Here is a 25,162-nt window from a genome sequence, read left to right as displayed (position 1 = left end):
TAAAGTAATACATGGTTGTCTTCAGAATTTTACTTGGTTTTCTTGGCAATTTACCAAAAAGAGTGTCAAATTATCTGACTTTACCCCACAGCCAAGGAGTGACACTTGTCTTTACAGCTTACATCCAATAGTGGGCAGCGTTTACCAGTGCAAACGCGAAATAAACAATTAAAGTTAATGTGAACTTTATATTAAGCCTGTTGTTTATTTGCAAGGCACAATGAAGCCTACACATCTTAATTCATTGTTCCAGCCAATAAAACCTACATTTCCCCCACTTTTTGTTGTGTGAAATTACACTTTGACTCCGTTTTTCCAAAACCTAATGTGTTTTTCCTTTTAATTAAAATGCGTATATTTAACAATATTTGTACATTATGCGATATGTAGTAAATATTCGGCTGCTTTTCATCAGATACCAGAGCGCACAACAACATGCCAGCTATAGCCCACAGTATGTCACGTGTTTGATGCTCAGATCTGCCCTCCACCAAAATAAAACTCACTCAGCTTTTGGATGCTGCGCTTTTCCCGCCCACTACAGTTAATAGTATGATAATGAGAGCTGTGGATGCGGAGCGGAGAGGAGGGGGTGGTGTTAAGACATTTGACTCTATTTGGAGTTGTGTCGATTGTAGATGATTTTTTTTCTTGCTCTTTTCTACTCCAGCAGAGCTGGTTGGCAGCAGGCTCCGTCCTCTCAGAGAGCCCGCACCAGGATGGGTGCTCTCCCGGCAATAGGGATACTATGGATGGCTGTTTTCATCTTTACGGGAATAACAGGAGTTTGCGGTAAGATCGCATTTTCTGTTGTTGTTGTTGTTTTCATGTTTTTGCGGTAGAACTTTTTTCAGTGCCAGATTTCGCAGGGGGGAGACACATGGGACAAGTTTTCAACTAGTTAGACTTTAAAATGATGTCCTCAGCATGCTTCTACATTGGACAGTACAATATGCCTACAGTTAAAGTTTTATGTGCTGTTTTTCTGAAATTTTCCCCTGCATTTAAGGAAAAAATTAGAGTTATGTCAGTGAGGGAATGCACAAGGACGCATCATATGTATTGAATGAAAACTTTTAATCATATATCCATCTGAAATGTCTCAGATGGGTCAAACTGTTAAGAAATACAGGTTTAATTATCAAATTTTCTTTAACAAACAAAGGCTGGATGATATGGAAAAACATCCAATATCACAATAATTTTGCCCAAATACATTAATAATGTGAAAATATTGTAGGGTTGACCATTGGTGTTTTCAAAAAATATTTACTCAGTGGTATTTTTAATAAATTATCATAAGTAATGTGTATTTAGTGACTAAGTGATAATAACTGAACAGTAATAATAGTCCAGTAAGAAGAAAATGACATCACTTTACATTTATGATATTACGATATCCGAAATCTAAGATGATATCCAGCCTCATATAATGATACCATATAAAATTGATATACTGCCTATGCCTAAAAGAAACACTTTATATATAACGTGTTCTTTTTAGTCTTAATCTTTTTTGCCAAAAAATGAACCAAAATTCTGATGCCACATCTCATAGAATTATTATCGGTTTATTTTGAATAAACAAGGTGAACATTATCATTGAATAATTGCTGTACATTTGGAAAAACTAACCTAATTTTTGGTTACAGGTTCAAACGTCTGCACCTCGAGAGGGGCCAGCACATGCAAGCAGTGTCTGGCTGTTCACCCCAGCTGTGCGTGGTGCTTCCAGGAGGTTGGTTCCTTTTCCACTTCACTTCATTCAGGCAATGAGCTGCTGGTGCAGGGTGGTACAGATCTCCTCATCAGCTGTGTAATCTGGTTGAAAATATGTTGTTTTTTTAAACCGAGAACATCGTTTAGGTGAAAATTATAAAGTTAAAGAAATATTTCACTGCTGGAAAGATGGTCTTTTAATAAAACTAGGTTGTTTATGGAGTAGAAAAATGAAAACACTTTTGAAATTAGTGCTACATGACCAAAGAATAAAGAGAATAAAGAGCTGTGACATTTGCTTTTGCAAGCAAGAGGTGGAAAACCTACAACTACCAGAATGCACTGCGCCACGGCAGACAAATAAACTCTCCCTCTTGTAGGTGACATAATGCAAGCTTGGCCGACTGGAAATACACAATCTCGAATTAAAGTTAAACAGCAAACTAAAATGTGTTTCTGAAAAAAACATTGGCAAGAAATAGGCAACACAGTTAGAGAATCTTGGTTAAATCTAATCAGCACTTCTTCATTATACCATTTAATCTCAGTTTTTACAATACAAGCATTATTGTGGCTCAACATTCTTGTTTACAAATTCTCAGGTAACAGCTAAACAGTGCACTAAAATATGACTGAAAACTTTTCAAGTGAGAAATAAGCAATACAGTAACAAAGTCTTGGTTTATATTTGATCAGCACTGCTTAGTTTTATAGTTTAAGTCTGACTTTGAGAGAATAAGAGAGACGGGGCGAGTCTCAATATGTTTCTATAATCTTTGTGTCCGTAGTGGTGGGCATAAGAAAATGTATAAGTACAATCTGTAGTTTGAGCAACAGCCTTAGAGAAAGCAGATTTGAGCTTAGAGATGAGCAGGGAGTAAGATGGAGGGAAGTTAACCACACTTCACTTACATGTACTGCCCACATTAGTTATTTGAAAATGTGTAGGTTTTTGATTCCTGGCACTTAAGACAGGTCAAAACTTTATAACCAAATGTGGATTAAGTCATATTTTCTGGTTTCAAATAATGAGCGCAATGATTTAACATTGTAAAACTGGGAGTTGACACAGTCAACATTTCACTCAGCTGTAAAATTTTCTCAGAATGACTTCACTGTGACTGTTGCTGAGACTTAATGTCAAGAGGTAGTGGTTGAACTGTGAGACTTTGCCTTTATACAGTAAGTCCAGAGTTTGTAGGAGATATGTTGGAGTGTGTCTTCACTCTCGAAGATGTTTTTGATAGAAACATAATGTTGAGCCATTTCTGGACTTCCCCATTCAAATGAATCCAGTATGTCCATCTCTCTCAACACAGCTGTATAACAGATGGGAATTATTTAAATAAAAAAATGTTTGAGTACATTTTTATCACATTAAAGTATTTCCGAACCAGCAAGGAGGCTGAATCTGCTTTTCTGTATTAAATTTGAAAAATGCCTCTTCCATAAGGACTTCGGCCAGGGAGTGGCCAGTTCCTCCCGTTGTGATCTGAAGAGCAACCTGGTAGCAGCGGGCTGTACCCCATCAGCTATGGAGTCTCCGACCAGCAGACTGCAGGTGATCGAGGACCGGCCCCTCAGCAACAAGGCATCGGGGGCCACGCAAGACGTCACCCAGATAAAGCCTCAGAAATTACACATCACCCTCAGGCCAGGTGGGGTTTACCGTCAGAGTTTGCATTTTTTGCACCACTGATGGGGATAAAGTTTCTGACATACCACAGTAGAGAGATTTTGTTTTAAGAGGGGAATTACATACAATTGTTACAATAGAAGTAAACAAATGACACCATGTAAAGTTGAATTCTCAAAGAAAACTTTGTTTTTTGTGCACTCATCCACGGTGACCAAAGAATCCAAAAAAAGGAGAATTTTCTTTTTGAATTGGAAGTCATGGGGTCAGCATTTTATTACAGCAAAACTATTTACAAACATCCATTTACAAATACTGACACAACTGGTGCAGTTTATTACAAGTCGTATTTATCCCCAGCATAGTCACATAAAAGAAGAGTCAACCGATTGTATTTTTCTGCAGAGACTCTGTACTCTTAGTTTCTTTACTGGGAACGCTTATGGGCATGCTCAGATGAGGTCAGCACTTAATAAAAAGGTAGTGACCAGGTGCCAGACCATAAGCAGCAGGAGACAATGTAAAAAAAACAATGCATATATAGTGAGGCAAAATGCAAAATTAAAGTTCTTTTACTTTAGTTTCCATTGCCAAGCATTTCTACAAAAAGTACCTGACAATCCTGCATAGCATACCTTTAAAAAGGTATTTCTTTATCTCACCTTAAAGATGATGCTAAGCGCTTCACAGTGAAGGTGCGTCAGGTAGACGACTACCCTGTGGACCTTTACTACCTCATGGATCTCTCCTACTCCATGAACGATGACCTCTTCCGCCTGAGGACGCTGGGCAGGGGCCTAGCCGAGGCCATGAATCGCACTACCAGCAACCTCCGCATGGGCTTTGGGGCTTTTGTGGACAAGCCGCTCTCGCCTTACATGTTCATCTCCCCCAAAGAGGCTGTGACAAACCCCTGCTACAGGTAAAACACAAATGAGATTGGCATCAGAAAGTATTTGCACCCTCATGGGTGTTTTATTCAACCATCTTGCACAATACAACAGGCCTTTTAAACAGATGTCTTTGTCTGTACATAAGCACATAAACTGAATCCAGGTTTCTTTGTAATGGAAAGTTTTTTTTTTAGTGGCTATATCCTAACAATGTTTTGCATTCCTAATAGGTACCCACTGGTGTTGATTTCAGTGGATGTTTATGTCTGCATGTGGGAAGTAGCTTCATTATGCAGATGATGTCATTTTTGTGAGAGCAACTTTAAACACAGTGTTGCACAGTAAAAATACAAGCAGGCTAAGAGTCACAGCACTTGTTAAAGGCTTACAGTTGCTCCCTAGTGCTTGGTCAGCTGCTCTGAATCAGCTGCAGGTAATCTGCCCGAAGAGTAATAGCGTCCCAATGCAAACTGCTGTAGCCTCGCCCAAAGGCCCCTCTGAGGTTGGTGGTTTAAGGTCTCTTGGGGTCATTTACTTTCCCGCTGTATGCACAGTCTGCAGAGTTCCAGCCTCTAGGAATGTTTGGATAAAAGATAAGACAAGTGGAGAATTTCAGTTCAGTAATATGTAATACAGGGACGGGGGCCACAAGCAGCGCAGAAGAGTCAGACCAACCAAAAGTAAACTGTTCCAAACAGTCTGTAGGGATATGGCCGGTCACTTTTTCCATTAATCAAGTTTGAACATATTTGAAATGATATGCTGTTCATTCGAATGAATTTGAATGCACACACCCTCACACACATAGAAACGAAATCTGTGGGGATTAGTGAACTGTAAGTTATGAATATTAACAGGTTATTATAATCTGACTATTGAACTATTGAATTACTTTTTTTTTTTTACAAACATTCATTGCCCCTAGAAGATGACTCCTGATGACTTTGGTGATCCACTTTTCCACTGCTGCCATCATGAGGTTGACATTTGCGGTTTTAAGTAAATGTAAAACTCTCATGAGACTCAGCTGTACTTTGCGATTAGTGCTAATAAGCTAATTGTAGCATGCTAACTTGCAAAATGAAAGTGGTGAATTCTAATGTTATATTTAACATCAGCATGTGAGTCATTATGAGCATGTCAGTAATGCTGATGTTAGCATTAAGTCCAAAGCATCGCTGTGACTAAGTACAGCCTCACAGCCTTAGTCTTCTTTTTTAACATGATAGTAGAATTGAAAAGCTGTTATGTCAAGATGTCACTTGGCATTTAGCTTAAAGGAAAACTTCTGTATTTTTCAACATGGACCCTATTTTCCCACAGATTTCTGTTTAAGAAAAACAGCTTTTAAAACTGGTCCAGAATTGAGTGAGAGAGTGCTGAAGCCACTGAGCAAAATAGGCCACATGGGCAGCTGTGCACCGTCACTTTACATCCTTTAAAAGTGCTTGTTTTTTCCACTGACAGGCTCAGATTGTTATTTTAAGTTTCTGACAACATTTCGAAAAAGACCCTTCAGAGAAATGAATTGCTTTTTCTCACCTTTTGCTGGTTTGATAGTTATGTTGACCAAGTACCGCTCAAGAAGTCTCCCTCTGAAATCTCGCAAGAGGCGACTTGTTGCAGGAAGAACAAGTGTGGAGTCAGCGTTGCAGAGAGGATAACTTGGAAGAGTTTGTTGTGTTGCAGTACAATGATTTCCACTGTCATGGCTGAATATTTAGCTGATTTCGACAATGTGGAAAGTCGGAAAGATTTTTTCCTTGCTCGAGACTTGGTTACACACATTAACAGACCCAATCAGCAGAAGGTAAGAAAAAAATGTTTCATTTCTTTTTTAGATCCTTTCCATAATGTTGTCAGACACTTATCATAAGGATCTTAGCCTGTCAGTGGCAAAAAGGACCACTTTAAGTGGATGTAAACTGACAGTGCACAACTGCCCATAGAAATTACATTGCAGCTTATTTCGGTGCTACAGCTGCAGCAGTCTCTTAATACTGGACCAATTACACTCGTACACAAAAACAGGGTGGATAATGTACCTAGTTCAAAAATATATAAGCTTACCTTTAAAAATGAATGCATGAATGCAGCTAGGTCTAAAAATTGTAGCTAATATGTCACACAACAAAATTTAAAGAATGTATTTATGTAGTATTTTTAAACTACATGTAAAATCTTTATGTATAAATAATAAGTGTACAATACATACAAAACCAATAAGCCTGGTTATTTTTAATTTAACAGCAGGTTATCCCCCCTTTAATAAAGTATCAAATCAATAATTGTACAACTTCTGATAATTTGTAGAGGTAACATATATTTTACAATGGCATACAGAAGTTAAGATGAATGAACAAGCTGACAGCAGCTCTACTGAACTCTGATCATTTGATCTCTGTTTCTCTGACAGCATCAACACCACCTGCCTGCCCCAGTTCGGTTACAAACACGTTCTGTCCCTGACGGAGGAGGTGGGCCGCTTCACAGAGGAAGTGAAGAAGCAGATGGTGTCCAGGAACCGAGATGCCCCAGAGGGAGGCTTTGATGCCATCATCCAGGCTGCTGTGTGCAAGGTAGAGAGAGACATTTGCTGTCTCACACATATCTGTTATAGTCTTTTTTTATCAGACATTTTATGATTTTCAAAAGAAGAACTAGATGATGAAATTAAAACAGAAGTTAATCGGTCAATGCTTGTTGTTGGAAATTAGGAGCAGATCGGTTGGCGCCCCGGTGCATCTCACCTTCTGATCTTCACCTCGGATGCTAAGACTCACGTGGCTCTGGATGGTCGCCTGGCTGGGATCGTGCAGCCCAACGATGGCCAGTGCCACCTCAACTCTGACAACATGTACAGCATGTCTACCATCATGGTTAGTGTCTCCTGTAAGTGCGTGTTTGGTGCACAGACAGTAGACAGAAACAGTATGAGTAGTAGAGACAATAAAAGTCTTTGTTTAAACAGGTAAAGCATGAAAAGGAACATTTCAGTGTTTATGTGTGCGTGTGCTAACCACACCGTCCGGTTTGGCCTCACAGGATTACCCATCTCTCGCTCTGATCACAGAGAAGATGTCGGAGAATAACATCAATCTCATCTTTGCTGTCACCAACCCGGTGGTTCCTCTGTACCAGGTCAGCAGCTCTGCAGTTCAAGCATTTGACTTTGTTCAAAACGTTTTTAAACTGAAACTGAAACTCGGTAATCATCTCATCTTGAACACACTGGAGCTGAAGTCCTCCAAACCTCACTGGTTTTAAACAGAGATTCTTGGATCCTGCATTGGAAGAATGGAACCTCAGTATGAAGCACTGTTATACACTGTTCAGACACAGCAAGATACAAACTCAGATTTTCCTAAACTGGGAACATTTTTACATTTTAACTGTTAACTATTCACAGGAATTACAGAGAATTTGGGGAAATGCATATTAAATTTGAACTCATTGTTTAAAAAGAAAAAATAGGTCAAGAATTTGAGAACATTGGGTAGGCATGAGTTAGAGTATGACACGCTTCTGCTTTATTAGGGTCTTTTTTATATGATTATTTGTGGTGAAACTGATATCTCATACCATAAACCCACTGCAACCAGAGTGTTATCTCGTAACAGCCAAAGTAACTGCCATCTTTTTCCCTTTTTGTACTTGTTCTGCCTTTAACTGTCCACCTTTGTAACTGGATAACAAAGAAAAAGTTTGGTAACACTTTCTATAAAGATCACATCTATTATGCATTATGTGAATCGTAACTCTTTCATAATGCTTTGTGACTACACATATAAATGCACGTAATGCTTACCGATGCACTATATCAACAGACAACAGGCTACATTTTGGCTATGGAAAACAACATGGCCATTTCACAGGGGTCTTTTGACCTCTCACCTCAAGATATCTAAATTAAAATGGGTTTTGTGGGTACCCATGAGTCTCCCCTTTATGTTAGTCCCATACAGTTTTATACAGTCATTTGATTCCCAATCAAGACAATCTGGTAAAAATTGCTCCTCCTTGTTAGTGTGGACTTTGTAACTGTTTTGAAATGTAAAGTAATGGAATTGAAATATGCCATTAATAGCGATTAACTATTATAAATACTACTATTATTAATAGTTTCACTAACTGTAACACACAAGAACAGTCTTCCAGTCTGTCTGTCTTTCTGTCACGTAGAACTACAGTGAGCTGATTCCTGGCACCACAGTAGGAACGTTGTCCAACGACTCAGGCAATGTTATTCAGCTCATACTGAACGCCTACGCTGTGAGTGTAACACACACACACACACACACACACACACACACACACACACACACACTTTAGACTAGACAGTGTTTCAGGGGATGACATGTGTTTGCTGACACACACCCACAGTGTCTGAGTCATACACGCAGTCGAGCCAAAGTCTTAGTAATTCCACAATGGCCGAAGTGTGAAGCTGACCAAATGAGGAAGACTCCTGGCTGTGTTTCATTGTTTATGTTTTATTCTGGGTTTTTTTATGCAGAGAGCAGGTGGATTAATTGAAAACTTTAGTGTAAAATTAAGCGTCATACACACAGATTGGGATAAAGATATTATTTTGATTGTCTTGTAAAAGTACATTATTCTTTTCCCATAACAACCAGCAATGTCGGATTTTGGTTTTCCTGATCTGAGTATTAGATTTGGCTCAGCATAACCACTTTTAAAGCATGACATTAGCATGCAGTTTTGGCCTCATGGCACACGCCTATACAACCTGACATATGCATGTGTTTCCTGCTGTTTTCCTTCATTGCTGTTGCCAGAAAATCCGCTCCAAGGTGGAGCTGGAACTTCAAGGCGTCCCGGAGGAGCTGTCCCTGTCTTTCAATGCCACCTGTCTGAACGGAGAGGTCATCCCCGGCCTCAAGTCCTGCTCTGGACTCAAGATAGGAGACACGGTCAGTCCATACCCCTCCTTCTGTTTGGGCCCATGAGCCTTTGAAATGAGGTAATGTCTTCTTCAACACAGGTTATTGCATCACTGTGGTTATTTTACTTTCATGAATTGTAAATAACATACAGTATATCCCAATTATAACAAGGACCCCAAACCAGTGTTGTGATGTTGTTTAAATTGGCTGTAAGACAGCTGTATCCATATTTACTAGTGTTAAAACTCCCCTGTGTTGTTGTTATTCCTTTATGTGCTCTTACACTTTACTTTATCAGAGGTAAATGACAAAAAGCATTCTCCTCAACAAGACACATCTCACATTCATCTCTTAAGTTTTACTTTTCCATGGTAAGGAAATTAACCTTTGATGAGATAAATCCACTTATTCTCTTTTTTTCTAAAAGTTATGTCAACATCCTGTAGAAAGTATAGATAAGGCAGATTGCTGCACAAGTGTAAAGATGCAGTGTTTGTAAAAATAAAAAATATATATCGTCTGTTTTTTTTTGGCACAATAGGCTAAAAGGCTGCTGTATATACACAGTATGGTCACTATAGGTGCCACAATCTTGACTCGAACTTGAAAACTGATTGAAATGAGCTTTCGATTTCTGTTACCAAAAGCAGGATTGGCCATCCCCCAGCACCCCACACCCACCACCCCAGTGTGCATCAAAAGAACAAAAAACAGCACTTTTAGAGACACAATGGCCACTGCCAAAGTTAGAGACGAAGGAGAAACAACAGAACTGGAAAATGTTCTGGCTTTATGAAGTCGCCAGTATGGAAGCCCTAAGCGGACGTGTTTTTTTTTTTTTTTTACAAGCCGTTTTCTCAATATAACGAGATATTATCTCGTTATAACAAGATATTATCTCGTTATCTCGAGAAAACAAACTTTGTTTTCCTGAGATATTAGGTTTTTTTTTTAACTTTATTGAATGAACGTCAGAAGAAGAAGTGGCGGGTGGATGATGTGACAGCAGGTGCCGTGCGGTGTTCAGCGCGGACAAATGCACAAGGTAAGATGATTATTACAGGAACACATCACCCAAATTCATCAGTAATCATAACTAGATTATTATACTGTTGCTCCGGTGCTTTTTGGTACGTGCAGGGGCGAGAACCTGCACGCAATTGTCCGTGCTGAACACCGCACGGCACCTGCTGTCACATCATCCACCCGCCACTTCTTCTTCTGACGTTCATTCAATAAAGTTTAAAAAAACAAACCAAAAAACTAAAGTTCGTTTTCTCGAGATAACGACTTAATATCTCGGGAAAACAAAGTTCGTTTTCTCGAGATAACGAGATAATATCTTGTTATAACGAGATAATATCTCGTTATATCGAGAAAACGGCTTGTAAAAAAAAAAAAAAAAACACGTCCGCTTAGGGCTTCCGTACGCCAGCATTGCAACATGTTACTTTCTCTTTGAGTTATGTAAACAACGAGCACGTTGTTGACAGAGAAAATACAGTTTTTAGGCTCTGTTAGTGAAGCAAAGATCTAGTGGAGGAAACTAAAGCTGTCTTTGTGTGATACCATTCTGCTACTTAGTGGCTCTTCTTTTTGTTTCCAATTGACCGGTGAAGTGAGTTGTTGGTATTACATTTTAAATAAATCATATAAATTTGTCCATATAGCCTTATTCTGGTACTAAAGTGTTATAGTGTTATATCACACTATCACAGAAATATTTTGAAAAATGGCTGTGGTAGTTGTCAGGGCAGACTGATATACTGATCTTTACAAATCAAGATGTGATAGTTTAACAATGACTGTAAAAAAGTTAAATAAATACATTTAAATGGATTCATAACCTTAAAATCAAAAGTCTAATCAAAGCTTGGATTTAGAGAACCATGACATCCCTAATGGTCAAAGTTAGGTTTGCAAGAAAACATTTTTATCAACTTTTTCACCCTTAGCCAACATTTCCTATCTATCAGGGGCTGCTGATCATCATATCTTGATTGCAGAAATAACATATTAGTTCCATGTACTATTTTTCACCCTATTTTTGGTCTCTTTCCGTTTCCCTTCTGGCTGATACGTGTCTTTAAAGTTGGATTTCCCCCATTTCCTCATGGTGTTAAAGATAATGGGAAAAAAAGTGTATCAGCACTGTTTCTGAGCTTGTCCTCCTTAGTTGATGTTTTCTTTTCTTTCCATTTGTCTTATGCCAACTCCATTTAGAGCAAATTGTCTGCTTATAGAGTTCTCTTTTCCTCTTTTATTTTGCATTTTTGCTTTATCACAGCTTCTCTGGCTCCTTTCCTCGTTCTCTCCTCACTCCAGGTGACATTTTTTGGCCTCCAAACATTTCTTTCTCCCTGCCTCAGCCCCTGTTATTTTTGCCATATATGGCTGTCTCTCCACATGTAGTAACTGCCCACTTTTGGACATTTACCAGATTTGGATGCAGCGCTGAATGAACAATTACTTTGACTAAATACATATGGAGGCATTCCCTGTGTCAGGGCTTTGTGCTGTTAGACAATGCTGACAACATGAACGGCTATTAAATGAGCTTTAACTGAACAATTAAAGTGCTTTTACATGTTACGTAATCAACACCAGGGTTATACAGAAGCGTTGATCTGTTGTAAAATGTGTGTATACAGAATCTTTCACATGAAAAAGACAAGCAGCCAGGGCTGTAAATAAGTTTGAACCAAATACTTCTTTCCACAAGTTATAATTTCAACTTTCTCCTCTTACCCAGGTCTCTTTCAGTGTGGAGGCCAGAGCTCGCGGTTGCCCCAAACAGAAGAAGAAAACCTTCATCATTAAGCCTGTGGGCTTCAAGGACGCCCTCTCCATCACCGTCACCTTTGAGTGTGACTGCAAGTGCCAGAACAAAGCCCAGCCCAACAGCCCCAAATGCAACCACGGCAACGGTACCTACGAGTGCGGCATCTGCCAGTGCCACCCGGGTCGCTTAGGGCCGCACTGCGAGTGTGCAGAGGGTGACTATAACCCCACAGAGCAGGACCGCTGCAGTGGACCCTCAGGCTCTGGAGGACCTCAGTCTGCCATCTGCAGCGGCCGTGGAGACTGTGTGTGTGGCCAGTGCGTGTGCCACAGCAGTGACTTCGGAAAAGTCTGGGGAAAGCTGTGTGAGTGTGACGACTTCAACTGTCTGCGCTACAAGGGGGAACTGTGCTCAGGTAAGAGATGATGAACTTGTTTTGTAATTAAGTGCCTGAATGTCTGAAGCTGAATGAGTATTAGAATTATTAGAGTTATTATTAGAATATGTGTGGGAGTAGGGGGGGGGGGGTTAGGATAGGCTATGTATGCCACACTAACTTTTGACCTTGTGCAGTGACTTCTTGAAAATCCCAAACAAAGCTGTTTTCAGGATTTTTAATGGCACGCTAAGCTAGGCTAACCCTCTTATTGTATTATATACATTTAAAACAGGCTGACATGAGGGTGATATTGATCTCATCTAACTCTTGAAAGCAAGAAAGCAAATAAGTGCATTTGCTAAAACATTAAACTACTCCTTTTAAATTACTTAAGCATCACACACAATGCATGAGGGTCATAATATAAAGGATGTAAAAATAGACCCCTGACTGTCGAGAACTTTGTGTGTGTCTGTGGTGGAGTTTCAGAGAGAGAGTGTGTACCTTTGCAGTCGGGGTTGGCAGTCACCCTTCACCACACTGACTTGCCACCCACCTCATCTGGGAAGAATTACATGCAATAACAACTCTCTCCTCTGCCCAGGACATGGGCTCCACTCCCAATAAACATACGGTGTAGTGTGTGCACCGTGTGTGAGTGTAAGCTCAGGTTGTATGTTTTTGTCAGCCCAGCCGAGCTTTCATATCACGGAGTTCGACAGGATTCGTGCACAAATAAAGCTTTTTTAAGTATGACGGTAGCTCTCTCTGGTCAGAGGGGACTCTCACTTTTCTCAAAGTTTCTCCATCGCGGTTGTGATTTTTTAAACAGTTGGAATGAGTTTGTTTGGTAATTGTTAAGAGCTTAAATTCAGAGCCTCAAGATCCTCCTCCTGGTGTTTTAAAAGACAGTATGTCATCAAGTCAAAACACATGATGTTACCCTGAGGATGTTTGTAATTGAGATCTTATGGGCAGCTTTTAAATGTGGGATTAGCTGTGTAAAGGAGGCGTTAGACCATACATAACCGTGGATGTAAGTCTCTGTTTTATAGTAGTTCATTTGCTTTCATTTCTCACAGTTAGAGGTTATATGTTTATTATGTATTTTATGATAAATTCCACCAATAATGAGGAAATAGGGAATAATGAAGTTGAATATTGCAATAATGACTTGCATTAACTAAGCAGGTATTAAAGAGCACTTAGTTCTTTAATCAGTCTTGCACAGTTCCTGTGCCTGTGCCATGTCATCTGCATCGAAAATATTGCCAGACGGCTGATGTGCTGTTTTTTTTAGGCACCAGTTCCTCTCTGGCATTTGCACTCCTGTCTGCACTCATCTTGTCACATTTTCTGCCTGTACTATGGCAGCACTAGTCCAATGGTTTGTTCGATTTGCACTGGGAGGTCAGAATGTCCGAGTTCCCAGTCACAGTTTTTAAATGAATCTCCCACCTGAAGTCGGATTTCCGGCTCAGAAAGGTCCAAGATCCTCACCAACCTCAACATCCAAGATGGATCAATAGTAGTGAAAGCTGCTATTACTGTATCCAAATCCAAGACACTATCTAGTTTTATATCATGATATTGATAAGATATTGATATATTGCCCAGCTCTAGTAGAAAGGTAAAAAAAAAAAAACTCACCTACTAGCATCTCTAAATCTCACTAATTAAAACATAAAATCTCATTTGTCCATTTTGAAAACTGTATCTGTTTCACCCTGTTTCTGGTCTTTATGCTACGAAAAGAATACTGGCTGCTCTTGGTATCGTTAACTCTTAGACATTAGAGTGGTGGTATCAGTTTTCTAACTTATTAAACAACCCAGAATGCGTAAGTGTATTTCCCTACATTTCTAACTATTCCTGTCAAGATGGCAAGATTAACACAGACACAAAGAAAAGGAAGAAAGGGACAAAAAGAACAAGGATCATGGAGAAACATTTACAGGTCTATCACAACTATTCCACTTCATGTAGGCAATCCCTCTTAGTTACGTATTAGTATTGTAATATGTGATCTGGTATTGAAACTGTAGGATATTTTAATTGAGCATTGTTAATTGCACATGTTTTGGCACAGACTGCCTCAAGCATCATCACATCAGACATCATGTATCACTGAACCCCCCTCTGCTGCTCTCACACAGACATGTTTTTGCTGTATTCCCCAAAGACCATAGATTAACATGAAAATACCTTTCTGCTTACTCATTTGCTGGTGTGGTGTAATAAGTCTAAAAATAAACCCATGTTTGGTAAGAAAAGGGCCATGTGTGAGAGAACTGTGTGTGTACAGCACAGTCCGCTGTTGTCTTGAAATACCTTACTCACAGCAAGGACTATAGTCCATGCTCTTCCCCCCACAGAATGGTCTAATTAAAAGCCAGCGGTCTTGTGGTCAAGTGGTAATGACAGTTTGTTCATGGATCATACTTTATCCAGTTCCCAGCAGCTTCCTGTCTCATTGTTTATCTGCGTATTGTTTTGCAGCAATAACCCACAATGTTTTCTGCATTGTCACTCTTACATGCACACATCACACATAGATACATGGAAAAACAACAAACCAATAGACGCAAAGTCACACACATACACACACACACACACACACACACACACACACACACACACACACTGAATCATACAGCCAAAAATAAAAGTATTCCAGACACCACAGACACACAATGAAATGGGTTTTAGCTCTGTAACAGTTACAGAAACATGACTTCTGCTTTCCAGTGTTTGGGATCAAAATTCAGGAGCTACAGACATAAAGGGCAACAAAATGTGATAGCAAGACATAACACTCATCTGTCATTTTGAAAAATTGAACTTGCACCACTGGATGAAAACCTGGTAGTGTGTAACGCTAGCTTGATTTTAGATAGGCCAGCATGGAGTTTGAACAAAAGGGGTTAAAAGTAGAGCTGCAGCAATTCATTGATTAGTTGTCAACTATTAAATTAGTTGAATAATGGAATAATTGGGTTGAGTTTTGTTGTTGTTTTTTTTTTACTAAGTTCTCTGATTCCAGATTTTTAAATGTGAATATTTTCCTTTTTTTACTCTTCTATGACAGTAATCTGAAAATCTTTGGGTTATTGACAAAACAAGACATTTGAGGACATCCTCTTAGGGTTTGAGAAACAGTGATCAGTTTTCTGACATTACAGATCAAACAACTTATTGATTAATTGAGAAAAAAATCGACAAATTCATCAACAATAATCATTACTTGCAGACCCAAAGCAAAGGCGATTGATATTCCTAGAAATAAAGAGGAATGATGCAGTTTCTTAAAAGAAGTTAAAACACATCATGCCAACAGGAAAATACAGAAAATTATGACACAGGCTTGTGGTAAAATCACTCATAAGCTCTTAACAAGCCGCAGCCGGTCATTACAAACTCACTCTGACCAGCAAACATTGTTCAAAGCCACAGAACTTTGTTTTAAATTCTACTGGAGTTTCCAACATTTCCAAAGGGGTCCTGAATTTGGGGTAAATGGTGCAAATCTTTTCCATTTTATGGCATAATGGAGCCAAAGAAATTGAAATTTTGGTTGTTTGAAACAATACACAATAAATTAAACTATAATCATGCCAAAAGCTCTTTTCTTTCCTCTTTCCCAACTCTCACCACACCCTCTTTGTCACACAGAATTTCAGTCAGTCACATTGTCCTCTTCTCCTTTATTGTTTGTTTACTTCCATTTTCACAGTTTTACTCCACATACCACCCTTACATCTGCTGGAAGTTATACCAGTAAACTATGTTATGAAAGCTTTGTCAAAGTAGCTTTATCTCAGAGCTAATTAATGGCTTTTTTCTCGCCCTCCTTTATTTCTCTTCCAGGTCATGGCATCTGTAACTGTGGCTTCTGCCAGTGTGCACCAGACTGGCAGGGTGAGAACTGTAACTGCTCCAGACGTACTGACACCTGTATGTCCAACCTGGGTCTGCTGTGCAGCGGGAGGGGCCAGTGTGTGTGCGGGGCCTGTGAGTGCACCCAGCCCGGTGCTTACGGGGCCACGTGTGACAAATGCCCAACCTGCCCTGACGCCTGCACCATGAAGAAGTGAGTCTGCACATAGAGATATGGGAGTCGGTGTCTAGCATGCTGTTAGAAAAGAGCTGATGTCCTGATGGCTGTTTCTCTTCCTAAAGGGAGTGTGTGGAGTGCAAACACTTCAAGAGGGGGAAGCTGTTTGAGGACAACACCTGCTCTCGGATCTGCAAGGATGAGATTGTGCTTGTGCCTGAAATAGGTGAGACACCCAGCTGACCAAAAATAATGGCATAAGTTGCAAACTTTTATAATAGTCGTTGACTCGTCATTATGTAAGATAGATGCAGAGACTCAGCTGGCACCGGACGTCAGAAAGACATTGGACACACAATTCGTTAAAAATCCATGTTTTGTGGACATTAGCATAGAGTATCATAGTATCATAGTATCATCGTAGATGAGCACAGAGAAAGTAGGTTATTCACATTTTGTGTACACATCTCAGTTTCTTTTAGAGTACTTTAGCCAGCATATTTGAGTTTCTTATGGAAAGAATATTGTGTTTACATGCTCAAACACATAAATGGGATACTCCAACAACCCATCCATAAATGGATTATTCATGTCCATATAAACACACTCTATGATGACATTTTGTGTTGATGTGTTGATTTCAGGACTTCAGATTTTTGTTATTTAACAAGACAACCTAAAACTGACAAATAACAACAGCATCTCTTAGCAAACTGACCGGACATTAGACTCCTGAAATGGAATTTTGGTCACCTGACATCACAGCCTAAATTAAGCCAAATATCTACATCTAACGTTGTTGGTGGACAGTTGCGGAGAGTAGTTTAGATTACGTAACACAGGTTTCACCTGGGTTACCCTGACAACACACCCGAGCACATAAATGACAGCACAAGATATTTAACATTACATATAAACACCATAACGGTGAACAACAACAGCATATCACATTTCACAATTCCTAATAGAACATCTACATCCTTTTTTTAGCTACTGTGATAAAAACGGGAACTGGAATCACCAAAATTACAACAGTAGTTCTGTGGCGGCACATGAACAATAAATCCATTGTGTTGGTCAACACATCAACACATTGCCTTGTTTGAGGTGAGCGTTGAGAAAGACTTGGACATCGACGTGGGAGGGATGCAGGCTTGACTGCTGTCACATGACTGTGTGTTCCCATATTGCTGCAGCTGCCATTTCATCCACGACTAGTTTACTGCTCCACCACTGCCAACCCCTATAAGATACTGTTCATGCCAACTATGTGAGACTTTGAAATCATAACTGCTGATGTATTAAAGTGTGTTTTACTGTTTCACTTCTCATTTGTAAGAGGAAGAATATGTGATTTCTTATTTCAAAAATCACCGTCTCTTGCTTCAAGGCTTGCGAATAAGCCAAAATAATCGTCATCATGCTGGAGGACAAACACTAGCCAGAAGTTTTTTTACAATCTGGCAACTTAGAAGTTGTTCTTATAAGTGGCTTTTAACAGATCTATGAACCACTAGTGAATGATTTATTAATATTAGTTACTACTTCTAAACCCTTTATGAGGTGCATTATTAGGAAGTGAGTTGTTATCAACCAAAAATTCCTCTTAAATCATCATGTGAATGGAAATGTTTGAGTTAATAAACTTTATGAAATCTTCCTCCTGGACTTCAAGACAAGCTTTTATAGAATTAACAAAACTCAGTTCAGATCTCACAAACAAGACCACAAATTCTGTGTTTCATCGCATTCTGAAGATTTTTAGGCATCTGTTTGACCAAAAACAAGTGAAGAGATACATGTCTTAAATAACCGAACAACCAATTTCTCTTAATTTTTCATACAGTGCTCCATGACACAAATGCTGTGAACTGCACTTACAAAGATGAGGATGATTGCTTGGAGCGTTTCCAGTACTATGAAGACGCCAGTGGCAAGTCTATCTTGTATGTCGCTGAAGAGCCAGGTAAGAGAAAACACCCTACATGCACGCAAGAAACAAATATGTACAGCCGTGCTAAACAATATTTTCTATTTTGATGAATGGATCAAATAATTATGTGTATTGTGAAAGGGATCACTCCTAGTGACAAATCCACAGAGAAATAGCATCAAACTCTGCACTTCTCTTCTGCTGAACAGAGAATTTAGTGTCCATCAGCTCATTGTTTTGGTTTTAAAGCCTATTACCTCTGTCATGAACTTCATTTTCAGGCAATTAATTTGCAGCAAAAAAAGCTCTTCTAAACACACACACTTGTACACTCCAAAACAACTGGAAACACATAAAGATAGCAACTATCAGTGAAAATGGTGGAGGTTTTAGCCACTAAAGAGACGGATATTTCCCTTAGGAGTTGATGAGAACAAAACTAAGAGCGAAAAGGGGAGCGAATATTGGATTCAAAATTCATTGGGCTATAAACACCATTCTAAATAATTGCTAATGCTGCTCAGTGTCTACTTAGGCAGGTGTTTACTGACAAGTTTGAGATGTTGAAGGTAATATAATGATGAGGCAGTCCTCATGCTGTGTTTGAAGGGCATACCCACGAAGAGTAATGCACCATAATTCGTATATAACCCATGTAATAATAATAATAACTTAATTTATATAGCACCTTTAAAAACAGAGTTGATGAAGTGCTTTGATAAACAAGGTAAAGCAGAATGAGCCAATAATGTGTATATAACCTACAAAATCCAGGGGGCTGTGATCATGTGATGAATGTGCTGATGAAAGTAAAGACTAAAGCAATATGAATAGCAAAAATTTGCATAAGGAGATGTTTGGGGTGGTGGATGGGTCAAACAACCACAGGACTGGGAGACTGGTGTTCAAGATTATGTGTGGAGGAGATAAGGGAAGCAACTATGTCAGATAGACAGTAAGTGCAAGAACTGAACAGATAACAAGGATAAAATCAACAACCACGAAAGCATCCCCATTCTAGCAAACGTCCTCGCTTTTGCAAATCATTTGGTTTTTCTTCTCTCAAGTACAAGTTGTCACATCCCCGCTGCATGCCCTTCATGTGCTTGTTAAGTGGCCAAATTGAAAGAGTGTGGGGTGGTAAAACAGCCTATAATAACCACCAGTGCCCGCAGAGAAAGTCTGTCCCTGGCTCTGCCTTTAATGAATGTGTGTGTTTAATTTAGACACAACTGGGTAGCAGAGAAGCACACCAAAGTTTGCCTTGAACACGGGGCACCCCGCCGTGTCAAAGAGGGTCATAAACAGCTGCCCAGCTCCTCTTGGAACACGCTGACTCTACATATCCTCCAAAGGAAAGCATGAGAGGGAGAGAGAGGAGACTTAGTAAGCAAAAGAAAGGGATAGAGAACATTTTAAAAAGGAAATACAAAGCTGCGTTACAAAGGAAAAAAATAAATAGGTGAGGAGGGTTTGGAAACAAACATGCTGCGAAGTTGACTAAACCTTTTTTTTAAATATAGAAGTAAATAAATAATGTTGCAGAAAAAAGTACTTAGCACTGACTTAACATGAATTGTATATAGACCATAATGGTGGCGGCTGTAGGGATCAAAAGGGTCAGTTGAAGAGCAGGAAATAGTGGACAGCAATGACGAGAGAGGAAAGGGAGTAAAGCTTTGATGTAGGCTGTGAAAGTTCACCCCGGTTACCCCATTTCGGTACCCAACAACACCATGCACACATGTGTGTTCTGTAGAGATCACAGACAGACAGACAGATATATAGACAAATATTCAGGCTAACAAACAAACACACATATGGACCAGCTGGCTCTCATCACAGGTGGCTACAGGTGTAAAGGTGAGACTTTTTTTACTTACAATGAAGAAAGTAAATTGTTGCCAGACTTCAGTTCGTGCTTCCTGTGATCTTTAACACAAATAGAGATACTTACTCTGATAGGTGTACAAAAATGTGTGACAACTGAGTCCCGCCCCCTCAAACCAGTAAGAAGAGCACAGACAAAACAGAAAAACCTGAAAACTCACTCACGGTGAAGTGTTGACTAAGAAAACATGATTTCTAGGCCTTTAAATGACCGTTTATAACCTTGACCTTTATTCTCCTAGCCTCACAAAGCCAATTTATAGTTTGGATTTTTGTGGTTTGTGTGAGGTGCTTAACCATAGTCAGTGTATGACATGCAGTAGACAACTGTTTGCCATTTGGCCAGTTTGGAGAAGCAGACAGGAATACTGCCACAGAAGCTAAGCAATGTACTGCTGTGATGGGGGAAGTGTTTTAGCAACATAAAAAATAAGTGTATGTTGAATTATGTTGAAAATATCCCCATCTAAATTTTGAAACAAGATTTCAGTTTAGAAAACATCCACTGAGAATTAATTATGCCTGGAATCTAGGGGCTAACCCAATCTTTGAACTACTAGGAGATGATGATGTGGCCTGTTTTTTTTTTTTCTTGAAACAACTATTTGAACTAGATGTTGTAGACATAAAATGACAAATGAGTCAGCTCTGAACATCCTATTACTCGGTACTCATTTGGTGGTTAATTTAGGAAAAAGTTTTCCGGAACGGCTAATGATGGGAAAAATGACCAGGAAGGGTGAAACAAGTAATGTCTCATCCCAGCAGTCTGGTGTAGGAAGGCTTTCGTGAAAAGAAAGAGTACTGTCAGTCATCTATTTCCTTTGCAAATCAAATTCCTATTGAGTTTTGCCAGACCACAATGAGGGAGGGGAGATTTGTGGCCTGGCAGTGTGAGGTTACTACTTTCCACTTCAGCCCATCCTCCTCTCTGGTCTTTGGTATTTAAAAGTCCTATCGCCTTTTGCTCAACACTGATATGCTGCCCTCCTTCTCTTGAATCAGATCTGATGACCTTAAGAAAGCACCTGTCTTTCATGCTAGAAGGAACCAGCATGACAGGGGTCCGTATGACTATTTTCAGGAGTTCAGAAGCACACTGATAGCATTTAATGGAGGAATGAGCTGCAGAAAACATCAAAACCATGTGGAGACAGGGAGGAAACAGCATTATGAAATCAGACTTCCTCTGGCTTATCCTCCTGTGTGTGTCCACTTTACTCACTCCTTTATCTCCCCTTCCTTCCATCCAGACTGCCCCAAGGGTCCAGACATTTTAGTGGTGCTTATGTCTGTGGCAGGAGCCATCTTATTCCTCGGCTTGGCGACCCTGCTTATCTGGAAACTGCTGGTCACCATCCATGACAGACGGGAGTTTGCAAAATTTGAGGAAGAACGTGCTCGTGCCAAGTGGGACACGGTCAGTGAATTTAGCGTGAGGCAACGTGTGTGTAAATGTTCCAATGTGCTGTTTGTTCAACACAAGATAGGAATCAAGGTGGTGTCAACAGTCATTTTGATCAGCGGTTGTCAAAGTTTTAATGAATTTCAGGAGTCAGCATATGACTGAGGGCCCCACAGGAATCTTATTATATAATAATAATTTTAAATTATTACAATTTTAAGCACTTTCTCCTGATCATTTCCTCTTTTTTTTATTTTTTTTTTAAACTATTTAAATTTTTTAAGCACTTTTTCCAGGTCATTTCCTTTTTTAACTTTATTTTTTAAATACATTTTCAGGCAATTTTATTGTAGTTTTAACTTATTTCTTGCTATCTTTTGGGTCATTTCTTCTTCCGTTGCTCTGTGCTCTTTTCCCATGTTTTTGAAAGATTTTGAGCCATCTTCCTCAGGTTTCAAAGGGTTAATGCAGAGCCAGTGGCTTCCCTGTTGAGCAGCGCTGAAGAGGGCTTTGATGGCCTGACTTTGGACTTGGCCTTGAATTCCCATGTGCTTAAGCAGTCTGGTAGTTGACTTGCCCACTAAGCCTCTGCAGCCAACTTCATCTCAGCGTTGGCTGCCAGCTCGGCTTACTTGGTTGGTTGGTTTGAAATTTATTTGAACATGGAGCATCAAATAAAAGCGAAAAATCAAGCAAACAAAAAACAACAAACAGCAATAAAGGGAGAGAAAAGCCTTATGAACAGTGCATGCCCAAACGGAGTGGGAAAAAGTCGAGACTTATCATGTCCCACCCGTTACTTAAGGCTTTTGCATTCATAGGCTTCCACAGTCACGTGCCCCTCTCCGCTGGCTGGTGTTTGATTTTACTGTACAGGCCTTGGTTTGTTTCACACTTTCCTAAACAAACTCTCCTGTAAGTTTGGGATAGAATGATAAAGGAGGTAGACATTAATGGACGTCTGTGTGGTCTCCAGGGCCCAAATGTTAAAAAAGAAATAATCGGGATCAGATTGATCTAGATTTGTAAATTCCATGTTTTGCTATCCAAGCTCTGATAATTAATCTTCTGTGCCAGTTCTGCAAAGCAACATGGGATTGGAGCTGGCCCATCAAACGGCTCAATTGTCCTTAGGAATTGCTAACTGTAGCTAAAAGCACGAGTATCGATGACAGAAAGTCTCTCCCACGACATTAATGGGCAGCTAATAGATGCCAAGTAAGCAGTAGCTTTCTAGTTGTCATTCCTAACCTGACAGACATTTGTAGCGGAGTATTGAATTAAACGCAAATATTGAAAGTTAAGTGCTGTTCAGGGGCTGCACAAAATGTTTAAAACTGCGATTTAGATTGTTTTTTTTTCTTTTTAAAGGACACACTTACATTTTTCTCTTTTTTAAAACATGGCACCGTCACACACACACCAAAGGCCACACACGCAGCCTCTCACGCTTGCTCTCTGAAGATGTTTTTTATTATTTTTGTAGCATGCTGTTACTCCTAGCAGAACAAAAGGCATCTAACGGAAGGGCTGGGTTTAAATTAGCTAACGCTAATTAGCCTTTACTGGTAACAGGCCTCTTTGTGGCCTCAAAAACACACCCAGACCCCAAAGGCCTGAAACCGCAAAGAATCACAGTAGTTTTAAGATGCTCACTTAGTAACGGAGATAAAAACACACGGTTAGCCACACATTATAGTTGTGATATGTGTATAGGATGGGTATTATGTATGGAGAATGAAATTGAGTTGCTATTACAGTTTTCAACTTTTATTTACTATTGTGCATGTTTTTGGATTTTCCTAGAAACTAAACCAAAAGAGGGAAAGCATCTCTGTTCTGTGTTAATGAAACTAAACCTTACCTAATGTGTCTTTGTGTGTATTTGACCAACAGGGACACAATCCTCTATACAAAGGAGCTACATCTACTTTCACAAACATCACATACAGAGGAAAAGACTGATGCTACTGAACAAGGATGAAGAGTAACAGACTTTTACCAACGTTTTTGGGAAGGCGCCAAATCATGTGCAGGCCTCTACTGTCACAAGACAATAATTAATAATTATTTGTGTTTGTAAATATGTAGAAATGATTCTGAGGACACATTTTTTCAGGGATTTGTCATAAACACCCCCTTTTATTACACTGATAAATATTGTTTTGATTTTGTGTGGTCGACAAAAAACTCTTGTGTTGTGCAGGTTTACGCCTATCCACAGTATCCAGCCATGTATATAGCTTTTATTTTATTATTATTGTTATTATTTTTCTCATATATCACAAAGTCCAGAAAGATTGTGCCTTTTAAACTTAAACGTCTCTATTCAGTCGCCAATATTCTGGATAACCCACAGACATTGCTGTGGACGGAAAAAAAGTGTAGTATCAAAAGAAAACTATTGGCAGCAAAATCTGTAGATTATTCAGAATATCTGGTCCAGAGGAACATAAAACCAAAACGATCCAGATGAGTGGATACCACTGAGGCTAAACAGGAAGATAAACAAAAAGGGATACGGGTGAACGATTCCTTGAAGTCAGTGGAAGTACAAAAGGGCAAATAATGTTCTGCAAGACAAACTTTATTTCCTGATCACATTGTTTGGATTTCCTGTTAATGGTTGTCGGAAGAACTGCAGCAAGATAAACTGTCTTTAATTCAGTCAAGTGTCATGCTGGAGATATGATGTGGTTTAGAGTAAACTGATAATTTACCAAGAACTGAAACCGTCTCTTGTGTGCACTCAGAGATAAGTATTTTCTCCCATGTGTATAGTTTTTCCACAGAAAATACAAATATGTCTTTCTTTTGAGGGTAACTTTACCACCATAGTCCAGTTTCTGGAGGTGAAACACAAAGTCTATGATAAAACATAAAAATAAACAAGGAGCTTTATTCCGTAACGGATGATTAAGTATGTCATATCTCAAGGCATTTGTATAATATAATAAGCAAATGTTACATTATTTTGACTGATTCTGAAGGCACAACAGTGAATAATGTGTTTCTGTTTTAAAGGTAGAGGGTGTAGGATTTAGGGGAATATATTGACCAATATATAATATAATATAATAAGTATGTTTTGTTCAGTGTAAATTCACCTAAAAATAAGAATCGTGTTTTCGTTATCTTACAATGAGCTGTTTACATCTTGAGGGGAGTGAGTCCTCATCCACAGAAATCGACATGTTGCACCTCCACGTCTCTACAACGAGCAGAAACCAAATACTGGCTCTAGGTAGGGTCATTGTCATTTTTGTGTCAGCCTGTCTGTTGTGAGCTGAACAGCATCAGAAAAACACCTATTTTTTAATGTTGAACTGTTTTGTTCAGTGTTTTTACAACTTTAAATCACCTGGTTTGTTTGCTTTGGAGAGAAAGTGACCTCTGCTGATAATTTTGCTCCGAGATTATCAGAGAGAGGTTTGTGATGTCAGTCTAGGTGCCACTACATCCTACACACTCCTCCTTTAAATGTTGAAAACCTTCCTTGATAATTTGAGGCTGAGCATCCTGAAATATTTCACCAATAATTTAATGTGCTTTTATCACACCCTA

General features: G+C 39.3%; 1 protein-coding gene across 1 annotated transcript; it reads left to right on the top strand.

Moving 5' to 3' along the window:
- Positions 1 to 559: 559 nt before the first annotated feature.
- On the top strand, positions 560 to 24,499 carry itgb3b (integrin beta 3b). Its single transcript, XM_042507450.1, has 15 exons — positions 560 to 792; positions 1,653 to 1,738; positions 3,173 to 3,377; positions 4,025 to 4,277; positions 6,665 to 6,827; positions 6,966 to 7,127; positions 7,294 to 7,389; positions 8,431 to 8,520; positions 9,048 to 9,182; positions 11,908 to 12,352; positions 16,184 to 16,406; positions 16,496 to 16,596; positions 18,217 to 18,336; positions 21,447 to 21,613; positions 23,495 to 24,499. The coding sequence occupies exons 1-15, from the start codon at positions 639 to 641 to the stop codon at positions 23,561 to 23,563; spliced, it is 2,469 nt and encodes an 822-aa protein (XP_042363384.1). The 5' UTR covers positions 560 to 638; the 3' UTR covers positions 23,564 to 24,499.
- Positions 24,500 to 25,162: the final 663 nt, after the last annotated feature.

This window comes from Plectropomus leopardus, chromosome 19 (assembly GCF_008729295.1).
Source record: "Plectropomus leopardus isolate mb chromosome 19, YSFRI_Pleo_2.0, whole genome shotgun sequence".
Taxonomy (NCBI): domain Eukaryota; kingdom Metazoa; phylum Chordata; class Actinopteri; order Perciformes; family Serranidae; genus Plectropomus; species Plectropomus leopardus.
Note: the sequence above shows the minus strand (reverse complement) of the source record. Positions and strands in the feature narration are given on the sequence as shown.